We start from the raw sequence: 21,325 nt of genomic DNA, 5'->3' as shown, positions 1-21,325 counted from the left end.
ACTAAAATATCATGCTTTTTCATATTCATATTGAATTTTCAAACACTGTGTATTGGACGTTAACAGACAGTGTATTGTGTATGATTTCAAACAGAATGTCACAAAAGAGATACCAAGGTGTAAAACCTAAATTTAAATAGCTGTCAGTTGATATATAAATCCAAGAAATAATAGGATCTAAGAAATACTACATTTTTTAACAGGTAGATCCTACGTAAGCTAAAGTCCCTTTGTGACCAACCTGTGAGTACTTTGTCTGTTTTCCGTCAATGAAGCCCTTCGCTATGTCACTTGAAGCTCTGAGAAAATAGGTGGTTGGTAAAGGTCTTTCAAATCTGATATCACCAGTCAATGAGATCCTCGTGATTTCCTACATGCAGGACAACACTGACAACATAAGTGTTATAGAAGAATTCACCACGGGGAGCATACTAGACTCGCACAGGTAGACACACACATGACCGAAGGGCACTTCTTTTTTTTTTTTTAAACTGTGAACAGCTACAGAATGTGTTCCAATAGGGACAGTTATTGGAGGTGCTCGGTCCTAGACTAGTCGATAAAAGTTATTCACTAAATAATTTGTTGTCAAAGACACAGGCAATAGCAAATATTTAACAAACCTGGCAACGGCATTTCTATCTACAACAATATTAAGATGAATGTTTTGATTGGTAAGTGTAAACTCGCTCTATTACATTGTAAGATCACAGTATCTATCTAGTATCAAAGGAAGACAGGTCCCTTAGTACCCGTCACATTCCCAGCCACTTGGTAAATATGATATATAATTTTCGTTCTTAGGAATTAGCTGTACCTCCTGGGTTCTTTGCAGCAAACTGATAAATACACACTTTTCTGGACCTCTATTTTTTTTTTACCATAAAATATTTACTTTCTACACCCAAAGGTTATTTCACACATCCTTTTGTTGACATAAAATCCAAGGAATAGTTGATAGAAGTATAAATGTGTTTTTTTTTATGTTTTTATTTATCTTTGAAACAAAAACTGTGTGCATAAAGGTAAAACAGACTGTTACAATTTTTTTGTGTGTTAGCAATTTTTAAATGACTGGTGACAATCCTTAAGGAAAAAAAGGTTTTGGTTGTTACTAACTAATCCTAACATATCAAAAGTAGCACCTCCAGATCATTTTTCTTTAAATGCACAGATTGTTGGGATTAGGGGGACAAATGTGATGCATCTCGTTTCTCCATTGAGAGTAGACTTCCAATCCATTAGTGGACACCCTGAAAGACGGAAGTCACAGTGGAATACCCCAGTGCAAATTCTAATGTATTTTTTAGTTTTTCTGTGACATCTTAAATGTAATTTTATTTCCACTAAAAAAACACCCACTCTCTCTCTTTCTTTTACTGGAAACCAAATAAATTTGTACTCAAAATAGAAAGTCTGGCCAAAGCTATTTCTTGGCACAATGCTGCCCAGGGATTGGACTTGAGAGCAGCAGAAAATGTTTACACCAAAACATTTTTTATACTTACCCCCAATTAGCTTATGTCATGGCAGACGTGGCAGCGATTATATTTCTCATTAAAAATATGGACTTCAGCTGTTGCACAATACAAAACAATACAAAAAAAACAAAATTAATATACTGCTTATGGTATATTAGACTATACCACATTCTTTCAATGTATTTGCAGCATTTAAAGCATCCCCACTACTAAGATATATTTTACTTGTTAGGTAGCGCGCTAGGTAAAGATCAAATCTTACTTAGTTACAGCAGTGCTCCGCTGTTCAATGGCAGTAGTAATCTAATAAAAAAGTATTGTACTTTATGGGTTATATCTCTAGAATATTTCCGAAAACATTACAAGCAAAACTACTAGCCCCAACAACTTGCAATGCATATTGACAACTAAAGCAACTGCATTTGTCTGAAAAGCCACAGGGCTAAGCACGTCTGAAAAAGGAAAAAACAGCCGCTCAACTAAACAGTATTCTTTATATATTTTTTTTGATAGAAAAGTGGCGTTGTATCGTAAAATAAAACGTGTTAGTACTGTACCGTATAGATAACATACGATAGCCTAAATGTGCCATATACATTTCATTTGCATGCTTCCTTTGTAACTTTGTTCTAACCACAGATATCCGCTACATACAGAGAGGTTGCAGAAGTGGTTAACTAATTAATAATATTTCTCAAGGCCATGTTTAATGACAAAATAAAATAAACCATTCGACTATATAAATAGCGCAGTCTTTTAAAATACTCACCACCTTTTAACCCATGTCATGACAGTGATAATGCGTGCGGCAGTGTGGTATAATTAGATTGAAAATGTTGAAAACTTACAGGGAGCTTCAGCCCCCTGGGATCTGTGTAAAATGGTTCAACAACGCCACCGGATCCGTCTCTATAGCAACCATACTCGCTCCACTCTCCCCCTCCCTCCCTCTCTCTGTCCCACTTCAGGAGAGAAAACATTTATTCAAACATAATATAATAGACTGCACGCTTGGGATTACATTGGTGACAGAGATGTTGTGATGATTTCAGACAGGCTTGTTCAAGGTTGATAACGTTTTGTGAGTACTGTTTTGTAATCTGTAACCCTTGTATTTTTCATGCAGTGGGGGGAGGACTAGCAAAGGAGACGAACAGCACCCTGTGACGTTCTAGTTAGCGTCCAATCACAGAGGAGCTTGGCCGACTATGACATTGTGGTCATTTTGGCGGCTTACCTACATGCCTATACAAAGTTATGGTAGCTTTAACACTAACGGTACTCTGCTCTTAAACTCCATGTAAATGTCATACGCCTGTATAATTATTAAAAACTCAATGCATTTTTGTTTTCACAATTTGTATTGTGATGTTGATAACTTCCATTTGCTAGGTGCAAGGAGGTGCAGATTTTCAGCCTGCACACACTGGCAGGCAAGGAGGATGACTCACTGTTGCCTATGAGACCAACTATAAAGCAAAAAGAGACATTCTAAAATATTACAGTTGTATTCCAAAGCTGCCCATCATTTCTGGGGAAGGTATCGAGTGCACTAAACTTGCTTGTTGTCTTAACTGAGTCCCATGGGTAAAATGTTTTAGGTATGATTCAGGTTTTAAGATCTGAATATTACACATGATTTGAAACTCCCACAGTAAGGTTTTGCTTTTTATTAATAAGGTTTTGAATGTCCTTGGCTACATCTTGCGTACAAATGAAAATACTAAGGGTGAATAGGCATCTTCCCCTAGCTTCTGGAAGTCCTTCTTGCCTTTATTCAGACTTACAGCCGGTTTTAACCAGTAAACAGATGCACTGTACGCAGACAGTTATTCATATCTTGATTGCTGCTTTCAATGTTATGATTTTTTTAAATTATGATTTGAGTACTTTTTTTCCCCCTGCAGGATATAAGTGCCAAGTTGATGTTATTTCTGCATAGAATACAGTGCCATCTGGTGGCCATAAGAAATCTCAGTTGCCGTCAATCAAATTCAGTAGGCCTAAAGATCTTGAGGAGAAAATAGAATAATCTTTACACCTCTATCAGACAAACTGGATATTTGCTACTCAATGTACTGCAGTCAACCAAGGGTTAAACATATTTCATAGTGTTCCTCCACGACAGCATTGAAGTACTTGACAGTGACTTGACTTGAAGCATTAAGAACCCAGGACTGGTGTTACTCACAAAGGATTTATAAAAGGCTTCACTTTGCAATACTGTACCAGCCACCTTTCCATATGACTACATGAATCAACACATCAATGTCAGTAAAACAAGAACAAAAGAAAGAGGTTATCACTGAAAGAAAAAAAAAATGATCCAGAAAGTAGAATACATCCCAACAAATATAGTATGTTTTTGGTATGTCATGGAGAATATATTAATGAAAATAGACTTAGTTGTCAGTGCTGTGAGAAGATAGAGGAGGTTTACATGCTGAAAACAAGAAACAGATATTTCAAAAACATATTCCAATAACAAGGTAATATTTGGTAATTAGTTGAAACTATGCATTATGCTGACTATTAAATTGGATTTTTTATTTTTGGTTCCAGTGAGTTTGGTTGAAAATAATCAAACCCTAACACTACACATAAGATAGTATACACTATATCAACACAGGAATTTGAAATTTAAAAACCATTTAAGCTTATCTGATTATACCTAACACTGGATTTCAGAAGGTGTTGGGATTTACAATCAGCTAACAAGTAAAAATGACCAGAGGATATGTATTGGAACGGTAACCCAGTTGGCATGCATTTGAATATATAATACATGTATGTTTAACCATTTTACAATTCGTTTATGGCTTAGCTATTAGTCTTCTTCAATTGTCACACAGTATTATTCCCTCAAAGTTAATGAAGGAGGGTTGCTTCAATGTGCACTCCTGTACTTATCAGCTTCAGCTCAATCATCAGCATTGACCATCCTATTAGGAAGACCAGTGTGTAATGGCTCCAATATAATGAAGTGCAACACATTTCCCCTTCCCAAGCTCCACAAACCAGCATACTGGATTAATACGTTTAAGTTTATTGAGCAGTATTAGACATTTTTAAATACCATACAGTCTTAACAATTGATCTTAATGGTGACAGATCTAACTACCGGGCTCAAGGTTGTGAAAATCAAACATTCATCAGTGCATGTACTGTCTAGTAGGTCTCTTTATATGTACGTCTGTAAAAATGTCTAAGGAAACTCAGGAAGTAAATGACAATCACATGGTTTCAATGCATGTTGAGCATGCATTATTTAGGTAGTGTGGATAGGGTAGTACTCACTAGTATTTCTGTTTTGTTAAAGTAAGTAACAACTAACCATTAATCAGTATTAATGGATGGGAAAATGCACTCTGGGCTAGAAATAGGGAAATTGCTTCACTATTAATGAATGATACTTCAAGGTCATAGACCCTGGGCTGAGTTACCTTTTAATACTGTAGCAACCAATCCAAACGGAAACAGCGTATAACTATACCTTTAATTGTTGATAACATTATTTACTGTGGCTAATTGAGCTGAGCACCCTGCATTATGGATTTCAACACTTTCTAATCTGTATGTGCTTTTAATTAACGTTTGCTGAGTGAGCCTTTGGCTGTAAAAAAAAAATAAAAAAAAACAAAATCACAAAGCAACCCAGAGCAACAGGAGAAGGGGCAGATTAATCTATTAGCAAATCCTATCTTATGGGAATTTGGTTTAAATAATTTACTGCTGCGAGATATTCCATGTTGTGAAAACATTAATGTACTGTAAAAGTACACCACCTCCACAGATAGAAAAAGCAGTAGTAACTATAGTATAATGGATCAGATATACTTTTAAGGACAGAATTTAGCAGAAACCACAAACATGTATTCCAGAGAGTGACCTTACATATAAACAGTATTCAAACCTTTAACACTTTCTATGTTAATCACATCAGAAAATCTGATGATTCAATTATTTTTAATTGCACATATGTTGTGGTCTAATAACCTTGAAACGGTTGACCTTCTAGCACCCAAAATCAGAAATAAATCATCGCTTTTATGTTTAACTGACAGAATTTTAATCATAACTGTAGTCCCAAATGATGACCTTTAAATTTGGTGAACATTTTAAAAATTGGGGTAGGGTTCTGAAGGGCTATTACAGTAAATTAATTTAATACATATAATTATATGTTTATATACTTTAGGAGCAGGTTTAGTTTCAATTTAATAAATGGACCAGACCAGCGGGGACATGGTTAACTGAATGATTCTGGTGGTTTTAGGGAAAATAAAACAACTCTGTAGGCCTGATTAATCAACAGGCACCAGAAAGCTGACAGTAAAACCAAATGTTTTAGTAGTTCAGTATTTTAATAGGTATCGATTTGAAATACATGTATTTTTTTTTTTTTTTTACATTTTAGAGCAAATCATTATTGGAAAGAGAACTGTGAGAGCCACAGCTGGGAGGTCAAAGCATGGAAAATAGCTTCAGCTCTGACTTGTACTTGCTTTGTGCCAGGGCTCACATCTTAGTAAATCAGAACCTGTGCCTCTGCATTCTTTTCAATAATGTTAGGGATCTTGTGTGGCTAAACTTGGCTTAAGAGAAAGCGGATGAGAAAAAATATCTATAAATCATGTGTAATAGGCTCAGCCTCCCAAAATCGATATATTTCTTACACTGCCTCACATTTTATAACAGTTTGAATTCTTCAATGACAGCAGGCTTGTGAATAAGGCACTCAAGTCAACGGGTGTATTTTCAAAAAAACTACAAAAACTTACTACAGGGAATAACAGGCATGAATTGCACAGCAAGATTCTTCAATGTACAATTCCCTTTCATAATTTGTCAGTTCAGTACTGGTCTGTGGTGTCAGGTAACTGAAAGAATAATGTAAAGAGTACCCTGAATTCTCATGACTTACTGGGAATCTAAAGTGAGGCTTTTATAGTAGGTGATGGGAAAATTGCAATTTATTATTTATTCAGTAGTAGACGCCACTCCAGACCTCCACCATAGGTATACAATACAAAAAGAAATGCATGCCATAGGACCCTGAAGTGCACGTGGGTATTTATTGTTTCCCATATGCTACTGTATGCATGAAATGCCCCAATAATTTATTTATGTGCTACATTTTCCCAAGTAGGCCTCCTGTCCTTAGTTTCTTTCTTTTCTCCTACATGAAGTCCAATGTAAACAATACTAGCCAACATTTTATACATCATCTCTCTCTGCTCGTTAATGTGCGTTTAACTAAACCCCACTACCTCTTGCCTTATGTTCAGTGCCAGAAAATGTACTGGTCATGGACTATAATTAAAAAAAGATTGAAAGCTATGAAGTGTGACTGAAGAGTAAAATGGATGATAGAGTAAGGCTTTAAAGTAACAAATTAGTTTATACAAAATTAATATTAGATTATGCATAAAGTTATAGATATTGAAGTTTCTTCACCTTCCTGGAGAATTGGTTTAATACAACCTGTGCTATATACGAATGATACTGGAACCTTTTGACTAGTGTAAATAACTTATAGTACCGCTTACATTTTTTTGTTTAGGTTAATCCCCATGTTCCACAAAACATATTGGAAGCAAGGGCTTGAATGACTGTAGGGTGTTCTGTGCCCCGTGCCTTCTCATTAGCTCTCGCTCCTCTCTTCCAGTGGTTAAATGTCTTGAATCTCACTACATCTCCATCTTATCTCAGGGCAGTATTGATATTCAAAACAATGCAAACATTGACACTAATGTTCTTTTCTGAGATTATGACACCTGTGCAGTTTTGGTACACTAAATTGATTGGTCAAAATGAGTAGTAAAATGCAAATCTGATGGTGTTATATTAATCACACCAGGATTCAGTCACTGTATCTACAGCATCAATACAAGGTTAATTTAACTGTCACACATTCAAATTGATATTTTATTGGAGCACTTTGTACTTTATTTTACAGGGAGACCTAAATTGAATCTAGTGTATTTGCAGAAATGAAGGCTTTCTGCACCCACAGAACACTAGGTTTCCCTTCTTTCCTGTGTAACTCTGCACTTTGTATCTGCAAGTAGGTAGAGCAGAGAGCAAGGCTCCTCATTTGTATCTGTCATCCTTGATTAATGATATTTCATGCTTAGAAGTTTCCTTGCTAATTTCCATAAAGGGTCAGGCAGTTTCAGCCGGCACAGAGTACTGTGAACGTCACTTAACTTGAGTGTGGTGCAGACAGTAGTGGCATAACTTTGGTTTCAAAAGTGGGGAAGGACACTTTCTGTAGCTGGGGCACGCATGGAGATTATTCTATCTGAAATAATAAAATATGTTACAAACAAGTATAACAAAGCATTGCATCCCTTGTATGTCTAATTATAAGATCCAAAGACATTCCTGCGGCAATCATTCAAAACAATAAATTGTTGGCACAATGTTGTCATGAGTGAGGAGTGTGGCAAATAGCTATATTATTCAGTCGCTTCTGTCATGGAATTACGACGCCATGGCGATTAGTCTTGGAAGAGCACTGAAGCTCCACCCAGATCGGAGCCTGGATCCAGGATCAGATCCCTTTAGTACAACACCGGCCCCTGCTCAACGCTGCAAGCACTAGAGCAAGTGTGGCACAATGCAGATTAAATGAGAGGGATGAGAATTGCCTTTGAAATATATTTCTAGAAACATTGAGGTTTCCCCACAATTGAAATACTTAGGATACATACAGTTGTGCAATTAATTAAAGAGGAGGTTAAAGAAAAGGGCTTGTAACCAGGAGGTCCCCGGTTCATTATGTGACTGAGCAAGTCACTTAACCTCCTTGTGCTCTGTCTTTCGGGTGAGACGTAGTTGTAAGTGACTCTGCAGCTGATGTATTGTTCACACACCCTAGTCTCTGTAAGTTGCCTTGGATAAAGGCATCTGCTAAATAAACAAATAATAATAAAATATGCAGATGTAGCTTAAAACTCAAACCACAGTGTATCGACGATAATGTAAATAACACCAAGCTCCAGACAATGAGTTTGAAACTACAACATGTTCCTGTTTACAGGCAAGAACTCAACTTTACTATGATGAATATGATAATGTTCGTTATGGTAATTCTTTATTAGTTTAAATATGTTGACCAAGAGTGAGTTTTTGGAATATTGATAAATAGAGATGCAAGAGTCTGTGCGATGTATTTAAACACGCAAAATAATTTAAAATCAGTAATATATCGCAATTAATTCGGTATAATAATTGTGTAAAATGTTATTGGTAATGGATTTAGTTTTTGTTGATGTCTATATTTATTTGCACAAGGCACAAAGGTCATTTTGCTGTTTTAAGTTTACTGTTTCAATTTAAAATGAAAAGTTAAACTATAAGTAGACAGAAACCTCAGTGTGATAACATTAGTAAATTATAACATGAGCTATGGCAAATTACAAACTTAAACCATTTCCCTGTGTTTTGGATACATCATCATAGTGCTTCCGCCTCTATCTTTGTCCATCCGTTTTTGCCATTTTTCCCCCAACATTACTGTGATCTCAGGCTGTATACAAATTTGTCAGTTGGGATCTTTAAACTACGCGCCACGTATGTTCACTTCTCATTGGTCAGTTTCCTTAGTTAAGGTGTAACATTACGGATCAGTGGAGCCTGAGCCAGATCCTCGTAGTAAAACACCATCTCATGATCCGGCTCCAGTGATCCCGGATCTGATCCCATTTTTCTTCCCATTGACTTCTATACCAATCAATTATAGTGAAATAAAATTTTAGTATTGCAATGTGAGGGGGGCATTTTCCCATCATTGAAAAAGTGAGGGGGACATGCCCCCCATCTAAATTATACCTATGGCAGACAGTATCATTGAAAAATGTAACTGTTCCTCTTATTATGCCGATCTCTGTTTACATACAATACATTTGCCACTGCACACGAACATGGCGCAGTCTTTGAGAGCTAGCAGCTGATTCATTCCAGCAATCCCTGAAGATGAAGACCAGGCTTTAACAAGCAATGGCCAATTAAAAATGTCATGTGTGCTAATCTCCAGGAGATAAACCAAACATCAAATTAATATTGCACTTTTTGGCATTCATGTTGCTTACACAAAATACATTCAGGTAAGTCTGTAGCTTTAAAAAAAAAAAAAAATTCCTGAATACTCTATTCTAATACATCAGTATGACAATGCACTCTGATTGTGCACAGTGTCAGTAATCATTTACAGTTAGCCTGACACTAGAATGCACCTAAAATAAGTGGTTCAGAACCAAAGTGGCCAATATTACATTTAGAATAGGGAATCTAGGCATGCTGCCAAGGGCTGACTGCAATACAATGTTCACACAATTTTATTTCATCCTTCACCTACTATCTACTAAACTTGTTGACAGTTGATTTTTTTTTTTTTTTTATTTTAAACAATAATGAAAGCCTTGAAACTTTGGTTTGTATTTTCTCAAAATGATATAATCTAGGCTACTCTGGTTCTGAAGCACTCACATATGAAATTGGCTAAATGCTTACCTTTTAAACAGTGTTGGATGAAATCTGACACCAGGTTTCATATTAAAAAATCTGACATGTAGTCCACCCACCTTTCAAATTGACTGTCTCGGCTATGTTCTGATTACCAGCCACGGAAGATCACAAAGTATGTATCGGCCATGTCATTTTTTTTATATATAAATTCAATACTTTTGTGAAAGCAAAAAAGACCAGTAATGTTTCAATCTGACCAAGAACAAAAGCAATCTGACCAAGAACGAAAAAGAACTTGACCTTGTGAATTATTGAATATTATATAATTGTGTATATTATGAATAAGGAAATAATCTATATTCAGTGCAAAGTAACATCAATCCTGAATGAATATATAGTATGACCGGAGGTTTTAAAATACTGTAGGATCATTTACCCTCAGCAGATTAGATTACTATTGCACAACCTCTGTACAAAAAGCTCAATTGAATAGAGTGCAGCACACATGCAATTTTGGCATCCTTTATGAAGACACAGTCGTTTTACCATGGTCAACTCCACAAAGAAAAGGGTGAATCCACAAATCAGATTTGTTGTGGAAGTAAACCCAATTGAATGCAGTCGTTTTGTGAAACAGCAGCATCCAGGGGCTATACATCATCTTGCCCATAATTGATGACAAACTCGAAATCCTTGAAGCTGACGTGGCCATCTGAATCCCGATCAACTTCCCTGTTGATGAAAATTAGAAAAAATAAAAAGCCTGTATTAAACCAATAACAACCACCACCACACATTGCCAATACAATTATTGGATAGGTTAGGTGAAGATTTAATAAAGCGATTATATATATATATTCACTTACAGAGACTAGGGTGTGTGAACTATGCATCAGCTGCAGAGTCACTTACAATTACGTCTCGCCCGAAAGACGGCGCACAAGGAGGTTAAGTGACTTGCTCAGGGTCACACAATGAGTCAGTGGCTGAGGTGGGATTTGAACCGAGGACCTCCTGGTTACAAGCCCTTTTCTTTAACCACTGGACCACACAGCCTCATATATATATATATATATATATATATATATATATATATATATATATATATATATATATATATATATATATATATATATTCAAATTAGTTTCTGGACAGTCTACTCCAGCTTTTCTTATGGAATGCCTGCCAATCGGGATTCAAAACGTGTGTCCCTTCAGTCACCCTGCATTTAATCCTGAAATTAAATTGTTTAAACTAAAAAATTAACAGTTAATATAAAACACAGAAAGAATAAAAACCCAGTGACTCTTGTGTTGGTATCACACAGATATGCGCCTCCTTTTGGTTTATTACAATTTGTCAATTTGTCAACCTTTTTGATTTTTGTAAATAATAAATCACTAAAACAAGAAAAAAATTATTTGACCAACATAACTTAACATACTTTTTAATACCATTCCAAACATGACATTATTGAAGAAAGTTTACACCTCAACATTTCTCAAACTGGTAACTAATAGGCAACCACCATATAGATTTTCAAAACACTTCGCCTGTCTCCCATTTCAAAGAAGTGTAGTACATATGCACTTGAAGCCAAATGTATGCAATTGTTCGAATTATTAAATAAAAGTTAAATGCACTACAAATTAAGCTTTTAAAAACTAAAAATTAACTTTCCCATTTTATTAGTGATACTAGTGTTCTGAAAATGTTACTGACCACAGGGCTCACGTTTATCAGGTTTCTCCAGCTTTCATGACATTTTTCTAAGCATAGCATAGTAACCTGCCACCAAGTCAGAAAAATCAGGACCTTAAAAAAAAGGAAAGACCAGCACTTGTATAACTAGAGGACCCAAGAGTACTTGGAAACAAGCCTCCATCACAAGCTCAACTGCCTGTGCCGAGTCATTCCCTCAGCTTTCCCAGTTTCCATATGAAAATAATTAACTTCACTACCAGCACTTTTTCAATTGAAGATGAGTGGAATCATAACTCACTAAAGGGAATGATGTAAGGATACGTGCAAACCATGTTTAGCGGCCATAAAGTTGGACTTTAGCGGACACTAAAAATGTGGCGCATGTAAAGAATGGTTTTCACCTGGCATTCTGCACCCGCTATCAAATTTGCACTTTGCCATCATTAATCCATTTAAATGCTATTATAATGAGATGAAAGGATTTTGCCTTGCACTTGGGCAATTTCTGACCCTCCAAAAACTTTGCACCTCCACTTACAAGGTGCAAACCATTGTACAACCAAGTAATTAAGAGCTGTATAAAACCACACACCTTCAGAGACCTGTCATTGGCCTCAGGATGGCTGGTGTGGTACACCTGGTTTGTTTTTATAACCGTACTCATCTGTAGTCTGACTGGCTTCTGGCAGCACAAGGCTCATATATACTTTGCTTAATGATAATAATTTATATTGTTTTGGGTTTTTGTATGTTTGTTTATTTGTTTAATCAATCAGGAGAATAGTTTCTCCTAATTAATAACATACATCAAGAAAAATCCTTCCGTTTTAGGAGAATGTACCCTCTTGCCAATTTACTGGTATGTAAACTAAAGTATTGTCTTCAGATATATATCAAACCAATGGAAAATTTAAAATGAAACAAGTTTATAGGATTATCTTTTACATATTATCATATATTTAGTATTAAGGGTAAAAACGGGACAGAAAATACAGGGGGGACTTAATCTCAACAGTCCTGTGCTTATCTACAGTATCTCACGTTCAATATAGTCTTTATTACACAGTGCTCAGGCCGATTAACTGAGGAAACAGCAGATGTGGGTGAAATTTGGTGGCAACAGCGAGGAGAATTAAAACAACATTAGGCATTCAGCAAGTGGAAAATCATGCTCCCTTGTTCCATCTCACCGATTTCAATTCAAATAAATGTCTTTTGTAGCACTAATTACACTCTAATGTCAGTTTCCCATAGCAAGAAAAGGGGAATCTGCAGAAACACCACCAGTGCTTTCACACCAATCAACGTAGTCCCCTTTAAAAATCTTAAATGAGACAATTGTTTTATTATTTTAGGATAAGCATTGTGGGAAATAGAATTACCAACAATGGTAGGTATAAAACATCTTGAAGAATTTAGTGGCATGGAGTAGTTATTAGCTCACAATAATTTATTATTAAGATTTTCTTAGAAGATGAACTCCAATGAAGGTGTGTTGATGCATGCAGATCTTCTAATTACCACACTGCCGTAGCTGGAGTACCATCATAATCAGAACGATTCTGCATGGCTTCAGGATGTTCTTCTCATTACTAGTGTGGCAGCTGTATTAGTGAATATTTTAACTAATCAACTTATCAGCAATGGGCAGAGTCATCAGAATGTATGTATTAGGCTGTAAACATCCTACAGTACAACTTACATAGTGTGATTGCTAGTCTAGCACCAGAAATTCAGATTTAAAGAAACATGTGCAGTGACAGTACAGGAAAGATCCTGCAGATGACAACTCAGTGCCAGTTCTGTGAGGCTGGTTATTTTATTTATTTACATAGTGCCACTTAAAATTAGGTTGAGCTCATTCAAACTCATTGCTCTTTGCTCTACCAGTATATATACTGAATAAATATACAAGTTCCTTTCAGTCACTTTCACCTAGCCTGGTTTTAAACCATCATGGAAACTCTTGGTATCTCGTTCCTATGGTACATTGGTGCTAAATTTCACTGTTCTGCCAGGTAGGCCTATACTTTTGTTACTAATGCTTGCCAAACTGTTCTCAACCCTATTTTTTTATTACATTTTTTGGAAAAAATTCACCTTTTACCCTGGACACCCTGTACAAACAAAACATCTTGGCTTCCAAAAAAAGATATGTACTATAGGAAGATCAATCAGAAGACTGTTTAATTGATGGCCAGACAAAACGGAAGAAATCTGAAATCAAAGGCCAACCACACTGTTGGAAAATGTCTGTTACAATATATATATATTTTGTGGAACTTCTTATGTATATGCACTCACACTTTAACACACACACACACACACACAGCTTAGAGAGTTCCAGGAGCACCACTAGGGAAAGAAGGAAATTGTACATTAACCAACGACTGAAGGGAAAGAGTGTTGCCAAGAGGGAAAAAGAGGCTGCCTATTATTGAACATCCTGCAAGACTGCATTCAAAACTAAGCTGTTCCACAGCAGTTCCACACCTCTCCTCAGGGAGTATACAAGCCAAATAGGCCACAGATGCTGCCAAGCCTCTGGTGGAATAGGCTGCAACTAGATCAGATAGAACGCTGCTTGCACTTTGATGGCAAAGATAAGTCATTGTAAGATTCATATAGACATCTCCTGCTTTACCAAGTTAGTCAAGGGAGAATGAAGCAAGCTGCTACATAAAAGAAAAAACACAAATCTTCATTAAGTAGCAGTCACATTTTGGATGTATTGTGTGAAATATGACATGACATTTATAGAATAACGATGCTACTTGGTAAATACCATATATTTTATCAAAAGACTTATTAATGACATTACTTGCAATTCACTCAATTTAGTTAAAATGAGTTGCTGTTATACAGAAAGGCCCTCATCTTCAAGAGGTATTGAAGAAGGCACTTCTGAAGGAGTCTCAGAAGACAGACAAACCAGTTATTGTATTAGAATATAAAGCAGCTGTTTATTACTGCATCTATTTTTTTTTTAACATTGCTTTTATAAACCAAATACAAGTTAAATATTTCTAATAACATGCTCATGCTGGAATGTCGCTGTGTCAGGGTATGTGGAATGCCTGCACTGAAAAGTTCACCTTCCACCAGCAGAGGGAACAGGAGGAAGCTGTCCATCCAGCAAGCTCTGGCAACTACGGGGTTAATATTCCGTAGGAGTCGGCCTGTTAGGAGACTGGGGGAGAGGAACGAGGTACACCTTGTTTCAATCCCAGGGAATGGGATAATCGCTGAATCCAGGTGTACAGAAGGGGCAGCCTCTCCACCGGTTGTGGCAGTGTTCCTGGGTCCGGGACAGCGCAACCACCTATGTCCTAACAAAATAAACTTTTGTTTCTTTATTTCCTGCAGCCTGAGCAGGTATGTGGGCAACACGGATCCTGCACTCGTTCACCGACTAGACTTTGATATTGTTGTAGATACAAGCTCTTCTCCCTGGAACCTGTAAATATATTTTGTAAAACAGTCGCCTGTATTTAAAAGGGGCAGTACCCATTTTTCATTTCAAGAACCAGTTTTTGTTTTGTTTATTTGTAAATCATTTTTGTTACCCCTTAACCTGAAACTGCATTCTCTGTGTGGCTCCGACACTCCTTTGGGGGAGGGAGGCAAGATTCCCACACAGCTAATAAAGACTATCAAAGGACATATTAAACTTGCCATAATGGAAGGTTCAGGAATATTGTTTTACTTTATACATCTAGCAGAACCCTTAAATTTTCATTTTATTTTCATTTCCCTTCCTTGCAGCCCTATAGAACACAATTAGAATCCTGGTTACGAGCACTCCACCAGGCTATCACTATCAAGGCAACTGACAGCACCTTGGGTGTAAATGACGAACACAGCTTAAAGCTGGCATATTATTTCACAGGGTATATGAAGTGTAAATTTCTATCAGTAGGGGAAAAGTTTAACATGAAAATCTTACTGTCATTTTTTGGCTAGTTTCACACCTTCTCTCCAGTAGTTTCACAATGCGTTTTGAACTTCCATTACATTAGAGCTGAAGCTGTCACACCAATTGAACAGAGAGAGAGAGGACAAATTACGTTTCACGCAAAGAGATCCTGCTGGGGATGAAATGATCTGCCAATTGAAGATGTAAGGATGACAGCTTTTCCAACAAGGTGCCTTCTCTGCTGATTAACCAGCCAGTGTTTTTGAGTACTTGGACCAGCCTTTTTGTTGATGGGATTCCAGCAGGGTTCCAGAGTGGTTTAGTTAGCAATGGCTGAACCTATTTCAGTGTCCTGCAGGAGTGGTGTTCAAATATGAAACCAGACACAAAAAAAGCTAAATGCAAAAGGTATATCATCTGCTTCAGTGATGAACAGTACACTGAGAAAAATGTTTTGTATAAAAGTCAACCAATCAATCATAAATTTGGTGGTAGAACTTGAAAGCAAGTCAAGTAAACAAACATTTCAGAAATGTTCTTAATGTTACCTCAGAACTGGTTTTGTACCAAGTTATTTTCTGTAGAGCCTGTATTATTATTATTTGTTTATTTAGCAGACGCCTTTATCCACACAGCCTCCTATATTCAACCTATATCCAATTGGCTTAGATCCGTCACCATTCAGATTAATTGAGTATACCCCCCAATATCTTAATAAAATCTCCTTTCAGAGGTAAAAACAATAAATAAAAATAGCCAACCGGCTCCATATCTGCCAGATACCTCAGTCAGCAGCTTTTGAAAATAAATTGACCTTTTTTCACTCTTGTCCAAAAGGCAAGAGGTCTATTTGTTGTCTTACAATACAGTACAAACCACTTATTCCTATTGTAAATGCAGTACATACTCCAGAGGTTTCTACTGGAGGGCAAAAAATTGAAGGTTGAGTGATTTTAATTGTTTAAAATTAGGTTTAGTGCTGAACAACAGTATATTTGCAAGAATTATTTTGTTTGTTTTTGTGTTTTTGAGTGCTTCAGTATGTAATTTAATATAGCACTTCAATGATAACGTGCCACAGACAAGAACAGAGTAGAGCAGCTAAATAAAATAATTTAATTGGTGAATTGTTGTAGAGTTAATTTACATTGCCTTTGTTTTTGAAAAGTTAGCTAGGAGTTGTCTCAGCTTGTGGCATCTGTTTAGTGTGTTTGAAGAAGATTTATCTTTCAAATATGTTCTTTGAAAGCACCGAACCTTCTTTTAATCCTTTCTACAGTGTTGAAATATTATTTCCAATGTAACATACTGTCATTTAAAATTAAATTGAAGCTGATGAAGTAAAAAATTAATTCAGCTGATGTATTCAGCTCTTTTTGTTGTTTTTACAAACCCTTGTATAATTAACTAGATATCGGTGTTTTTGTGTACAAAAACAAAACGCATCCCCTATTACACATAGCAGTGTATTAAACCTGTGCTGGGATATTCAGTACAAATATGACCAAAATATGAAGTAAATCCATTCACCTGTACTTATCTCTCTAAGATTCACAGTAAAATAAATCAATGTAGTGATTTTGAGCAAACAAGTCATTCCAACTTAAGAGGCCCTAATTCTTGGGAAGTGCCTTCCCCTTTTGTGGTTTATGATACATGATACAATACGGGGATGGATAAAAGGGTCCCAGGTATTGTAGGTCTTGCATACATGTGTGACGGGGTACACCTGCCCCTGTGCGTATTTTAAGTTTGGGTTATGTAGCACAGGTGATTTAAAATGTATAGTTTGTATTTGGGCACAGTACCCTGTCACAACATGCTAAAGAAGATTTATGGAACTCGCATGATTAAAACATTTGTTTTTGACCTAATTTTTTCCATGCTCGGATGACTTTCATTTAAAAAGGGGTTTTCAACAACAAATAATTAATTGATGCAAGAATCGTGCAACCCTCCTTGGGCCACTTGACTCAGAATGATTTTTTTTTTTATATTTAAAAAAAAAACTACCTTTGAACAGAAGTCATTCATTTATCATTCCAGACAAGCTATTTTGAGATGCTGTGAGTCCACAGTAAAGGATAAATTGGCAACAGCTCTTAATGCTGTTGATCACATCCCACAGTTGAATACAATACTAGCCCCAATGACTGAGTGGAGAAGACAGAAATCTGATACCCAGACACAAACTCTGCGGAAGGAGGTATAACCATGCCCATGTAATTGAACTACATAACATGTTAAAAGATTAGTCTCACAGCTAGTATCATTAGGTGTCAACAAACAGCCTCAGAAAATACACAGCATTTGTGAAAGGCTGCCACACTACAAGCTAGTCTGTTGTTCAGCTCCATTACTTTAAATCGAAGAGAACATAGCTCAATGTGTAATGGTATCTGACATTATATTGGAGAAGCTAAAAATGCCATAAAAAAATCCCAGAGAATACTATTCCAAATAAAACAGATTTGACCAGTCACATTTGGACAGTGTTTTTACTGCAATCATCTGCCTTGAGCTGTACAGCTCTTAGTGGTCCTTTTAAATGCTGCCCTCTTTTCAATCACCTAGTCTTGTGTTCATGCTAGTGTATTAATGCCATTGTAATGTCTACACAGCTTAACACATGATAAACCCTGATAATCCTCTCTCTTAACTGTTTTAAGCATTTGCATATTTCTTTATAGCGTCGCCAATTACAATGATTTTTTGTTCTAGGTAATGCAATCTGTGCATTCAAAACCTGTAAACTGACAATAATGGCAATCTAACATATCATGAGTAGTGTGTATGGTGAGAGATCTATGTATCTAGAACAATTGCAAAAGATGCATTTTAAAATGTGTGTATTTTCAAATGATCATAAAAACAGATGCCATTATTTTGACATACAAAACTGAATGAGCACTGTCATTTTTAATTACATTGTATTTATCAAACTTCGTGGATTATAACACAGAACATCTTGATGTTTACTCTTGTCTGTCTACAGGCACAGACAAACCAACTTCAGGGAGTCATTCATTAGGATGCTAATTGGACAGATTCACAGAGTGAAATCGCCCCAGAATGCCTTGCAGGCAAGAGGGAGGCTGAAGTGGAACAAACCATTTCACCATTTCAGTAAAGACAGAAATATTTCAATTAAACAATAAAACATTAATCTAGAAAAAATACAATTTGTCATGGTCTTACTTAAATTCCTATATGTACTAGTCAATATTATATATTTCTTCCAAAATATGAGATAGCCAAAATAAATAAATAACCCATTTTAGTTCACAGTTCAAAATACGGTACCATGTCCATATATATTGTACAGCTTCAAAGTTTAAAAGGTTGAGATTACATATTTTGAGGTAAAAATTCAAACTTGTAAACTACCAATCAGCCACATTGCTTGACTTACTATAGTTTTACCTCATTGTTTTAAGTTATGGATGAATAGAATACATGTTTAAGTTATATTTATATTACATTTTTAAAAGGTTGTATGTGAATGGAGACTTCAGAAGGCTGGCTTCTGCTAAGCGTTATTACACGCTGTGCAGTCGGGAGGTACTCCGAATAGGAAGTGAAAGGATTTGAAGCATTTTCAGCCATTGCAGACTTCACACTTATTTCCTGTATGACATGCAGATGGGAAACGCATCGTTGCAAAAACAACAGATTTCCTGTGCTCCAGTGGACAGAGCAACATATGACTTGAAACTGCCTATCAGAACGCATGTCATAAGAATATGCATGTCTTTGAATCACTTTTAGGTATGCGCTGCAGCTAAATTAATTATAATAAATCTGTATAAATCAGTGTGTTTTACGCATATGGCAAATTTACATGGTAAGAAACTAAAATGATGCAAAGCAAACAGCTTTTTCTGCTTTTTTTCCCCCACTTACTGAATATCTAGCTTTAATATGCCAAGTAAGGATGTTAGCTACTGTTCTTAAACATGATTGTGGGACGATCAGTAAAGCATAATGAGCTTTTCTCGCCCCCCAAAAATTGATGAAATAAAAATATTTAACAGCACAGCTCCAGTTTAGGATGATTGTTTTAGTGCAAGCCCACATGGTTCTAACCCTTTGAAGCACCACTGCTTCAATCCAGAGGATTTCAATCTGCATAATTGATATAAAACAAATAGCCAGAAATAACGTAACTGAAATTTCATTAGATGTTGAAGTGCAAAGTGTTCTTGTTATTTATTAAAGCAGATGTAAAAGTTGCTTCTACATTTTGCAAAGTCCAAGTTCAGATTACACTACGCTGCATCAGTGACAAACACATAATCACTTCAGTAGATGCATCGTGTGCCGTTTTGAACTTGATTATAAGATCAGAAGCAATGAGAGATGGTAATCATTTAATCCTCTAAGAACCTAGAAGAGCTTTTGCTTTCTCAAGCACTTGATGTTTCCAGTTATAGAATTCCAATCGTCGGTATTCAGCAAACATTTTAAGCTTCAAAAAAACAACAGTTGGTTCTTTTTATGAAATGTAATACCGTCTTTCCATAAACAATCCTAAACCACTTTCAAAATATAAGAGAATCTAGGAAGGGTTGCAGGTTACTGTGCTGGGCACTGTAACAGACAACAGGTCCTTTGAGAATTCATCTGCCAAATCTCTTCATGGAGAGCTATGTCATTCATTTCACTGTGTAACACTTTTTTTTTTTTTTTGTTCCTGGGTAGTAAGTGTTATTTCCTAATTGCTTATGCCTCAAAAGTATAGAAAATGGCTATTATTCCCCACAAACTTTGCTTTTGTGACCAGGACAGTGATATTTTGAAATGTACCTATTTTCCAGAACATTCCAGATAGATTCAGTGCTGAGTAAACTTGGAGTAACTTCTAGAACTTTCTAGAACTTTCCAGTAATATAAATAGTAGTATAAATACAGGGGCCTTAAGCCCACCAGTTCAGTTTAGTTCCAGCTGCCTAAGTGGATACATATCTGCATTTTTCTGAGATGGCATCAAGAGGCTGCAAGCATCCGGTAGACGCATTTTGCTATGTCTGCGGCCAATTTATCAAGACAAGAGTGAAAAAGTACTCCGTGGAAGCATCTGCTAAGATGTGTGAGGCCTACAAGGCATATTTCGGCATGCCTGTCGGGGATCAAGACAAACCCTGGGCACCTCATTTCACCTGCGAGCATTGCAAAAAAACTCTGGAAGGCAAGATGGACAATTGTTGCTCGGAATTTTATGTTATAAAATTTGTTAATTTTTAAAATGGTAAAAGTTTTTAATTTTAAAATGTTTTACAATTTTCAATGTTATTGAAAAAAGATATCATATATGAAAAATGTTGCGAGAATCTCTTACACATTAGTCATGGGTGAAATAAATGTATTTTTGTAGGATGGTACAGAGGGGAAAACAGAGCCATGAAGTTCGCTATCCCAAGAATTTGGCGGGAACCCACTGACCACTCAAGCAACTGCTACTTCTGCATGGTGGACCCTTCCAAGCGGACCGAGTTCTCTGTGGGGAGGAACAACGTCAAGTGGGAGCCACTGGTGGACCCCCGGAACGTGCTGATGCCACCACTGCACATCAAATTGGGCCTTATGAAACAATTTGTCAGAGCTCTAGGTAAGGAGTCGGCAGCCTTCAAGTACCTTCAAGACTTCTTCCCTAAGCTGTCCGAGGCAAAGGTCAAAGCCGGTGTCTTCGTCGGACCACAGATAAAGAAGATCCTGGAGTGCAATGAATTCCCCAAGAAGCTCACTAGTAAG

The 21,325-nt window shown here is 36.5% G+C and overlaps 2 protein-coding genes across 10 annotated transcripts in view; both read right to left on the bottom strand.

Moving 5' to 3' along the window:
* The window catches only part of LOC117423577 (forkhead box protein N3-like), a 73,895-nt gene extending 71,291 nt beyond the window's left edge, over positions 1–2,604 (bottom strand). Inside the window, exons 1-2 of one of the 4 annotated variants that reach the window (XM_034039651.3) lie at positions 2,251–2,604; positions 1,509–1,576 (exon numbers count right to left, since the gene is read on the bottom strand). The gene's annotated coding sequence lies outside the window, so the exon portion shown is untranslated. The remainder of the gene's footprint in view (positions 1–1,508; positions 1,577–2,250) is intronic. The other 3 variants (XM_058991715.1, XM_058991714.1, XM_058991716.1) reach the window with 3 other exon arrangements.
* A 6,728-nt stretch (positions 2,605–9,332) lies between these two features.
* Positions 9,333–21,325, bottom strand: part of efcab11 (EF-hand calcium binding domain 11) — a 31,130-nt gene continuing 19,137 nt past the window's right edge. For all 6 annotated transcript variants that reach the window (XM_058991710.1, XM_058991712.1, XM_034015136.3 and 3 more), the window contains one exon: positions 9,333–10,685. In XM_058991710.1, the coding sequence (XP_058847693.1) occupies positions 10,604–10,685 (82 nt within the window). In that variant the 3' untranslated portion in view covers positions 9,333–10,603. The remainder of the gene's footprint in view (positions 10,686–21,325) is intronic.

This window comes from Acipenser ruthenus, chromosome 18 (assembly GCF_902713425.1).
Source record: "Acipenser ruthenus chromosome 18, fAciRut3.2 maternal haplotype, whole genome shotgun sequence".
NCBI classification, from domain to species: domain Eukaryota; kingdom Metazoa; phylum Chordata; class Actinopteri; order Acipenseriformes; family Acipenseridae; genus Acipenser; species Acipenser ruthenus.
This window is presented reverse-complemented; position numbering and strand designations above follow the sequence as displayed.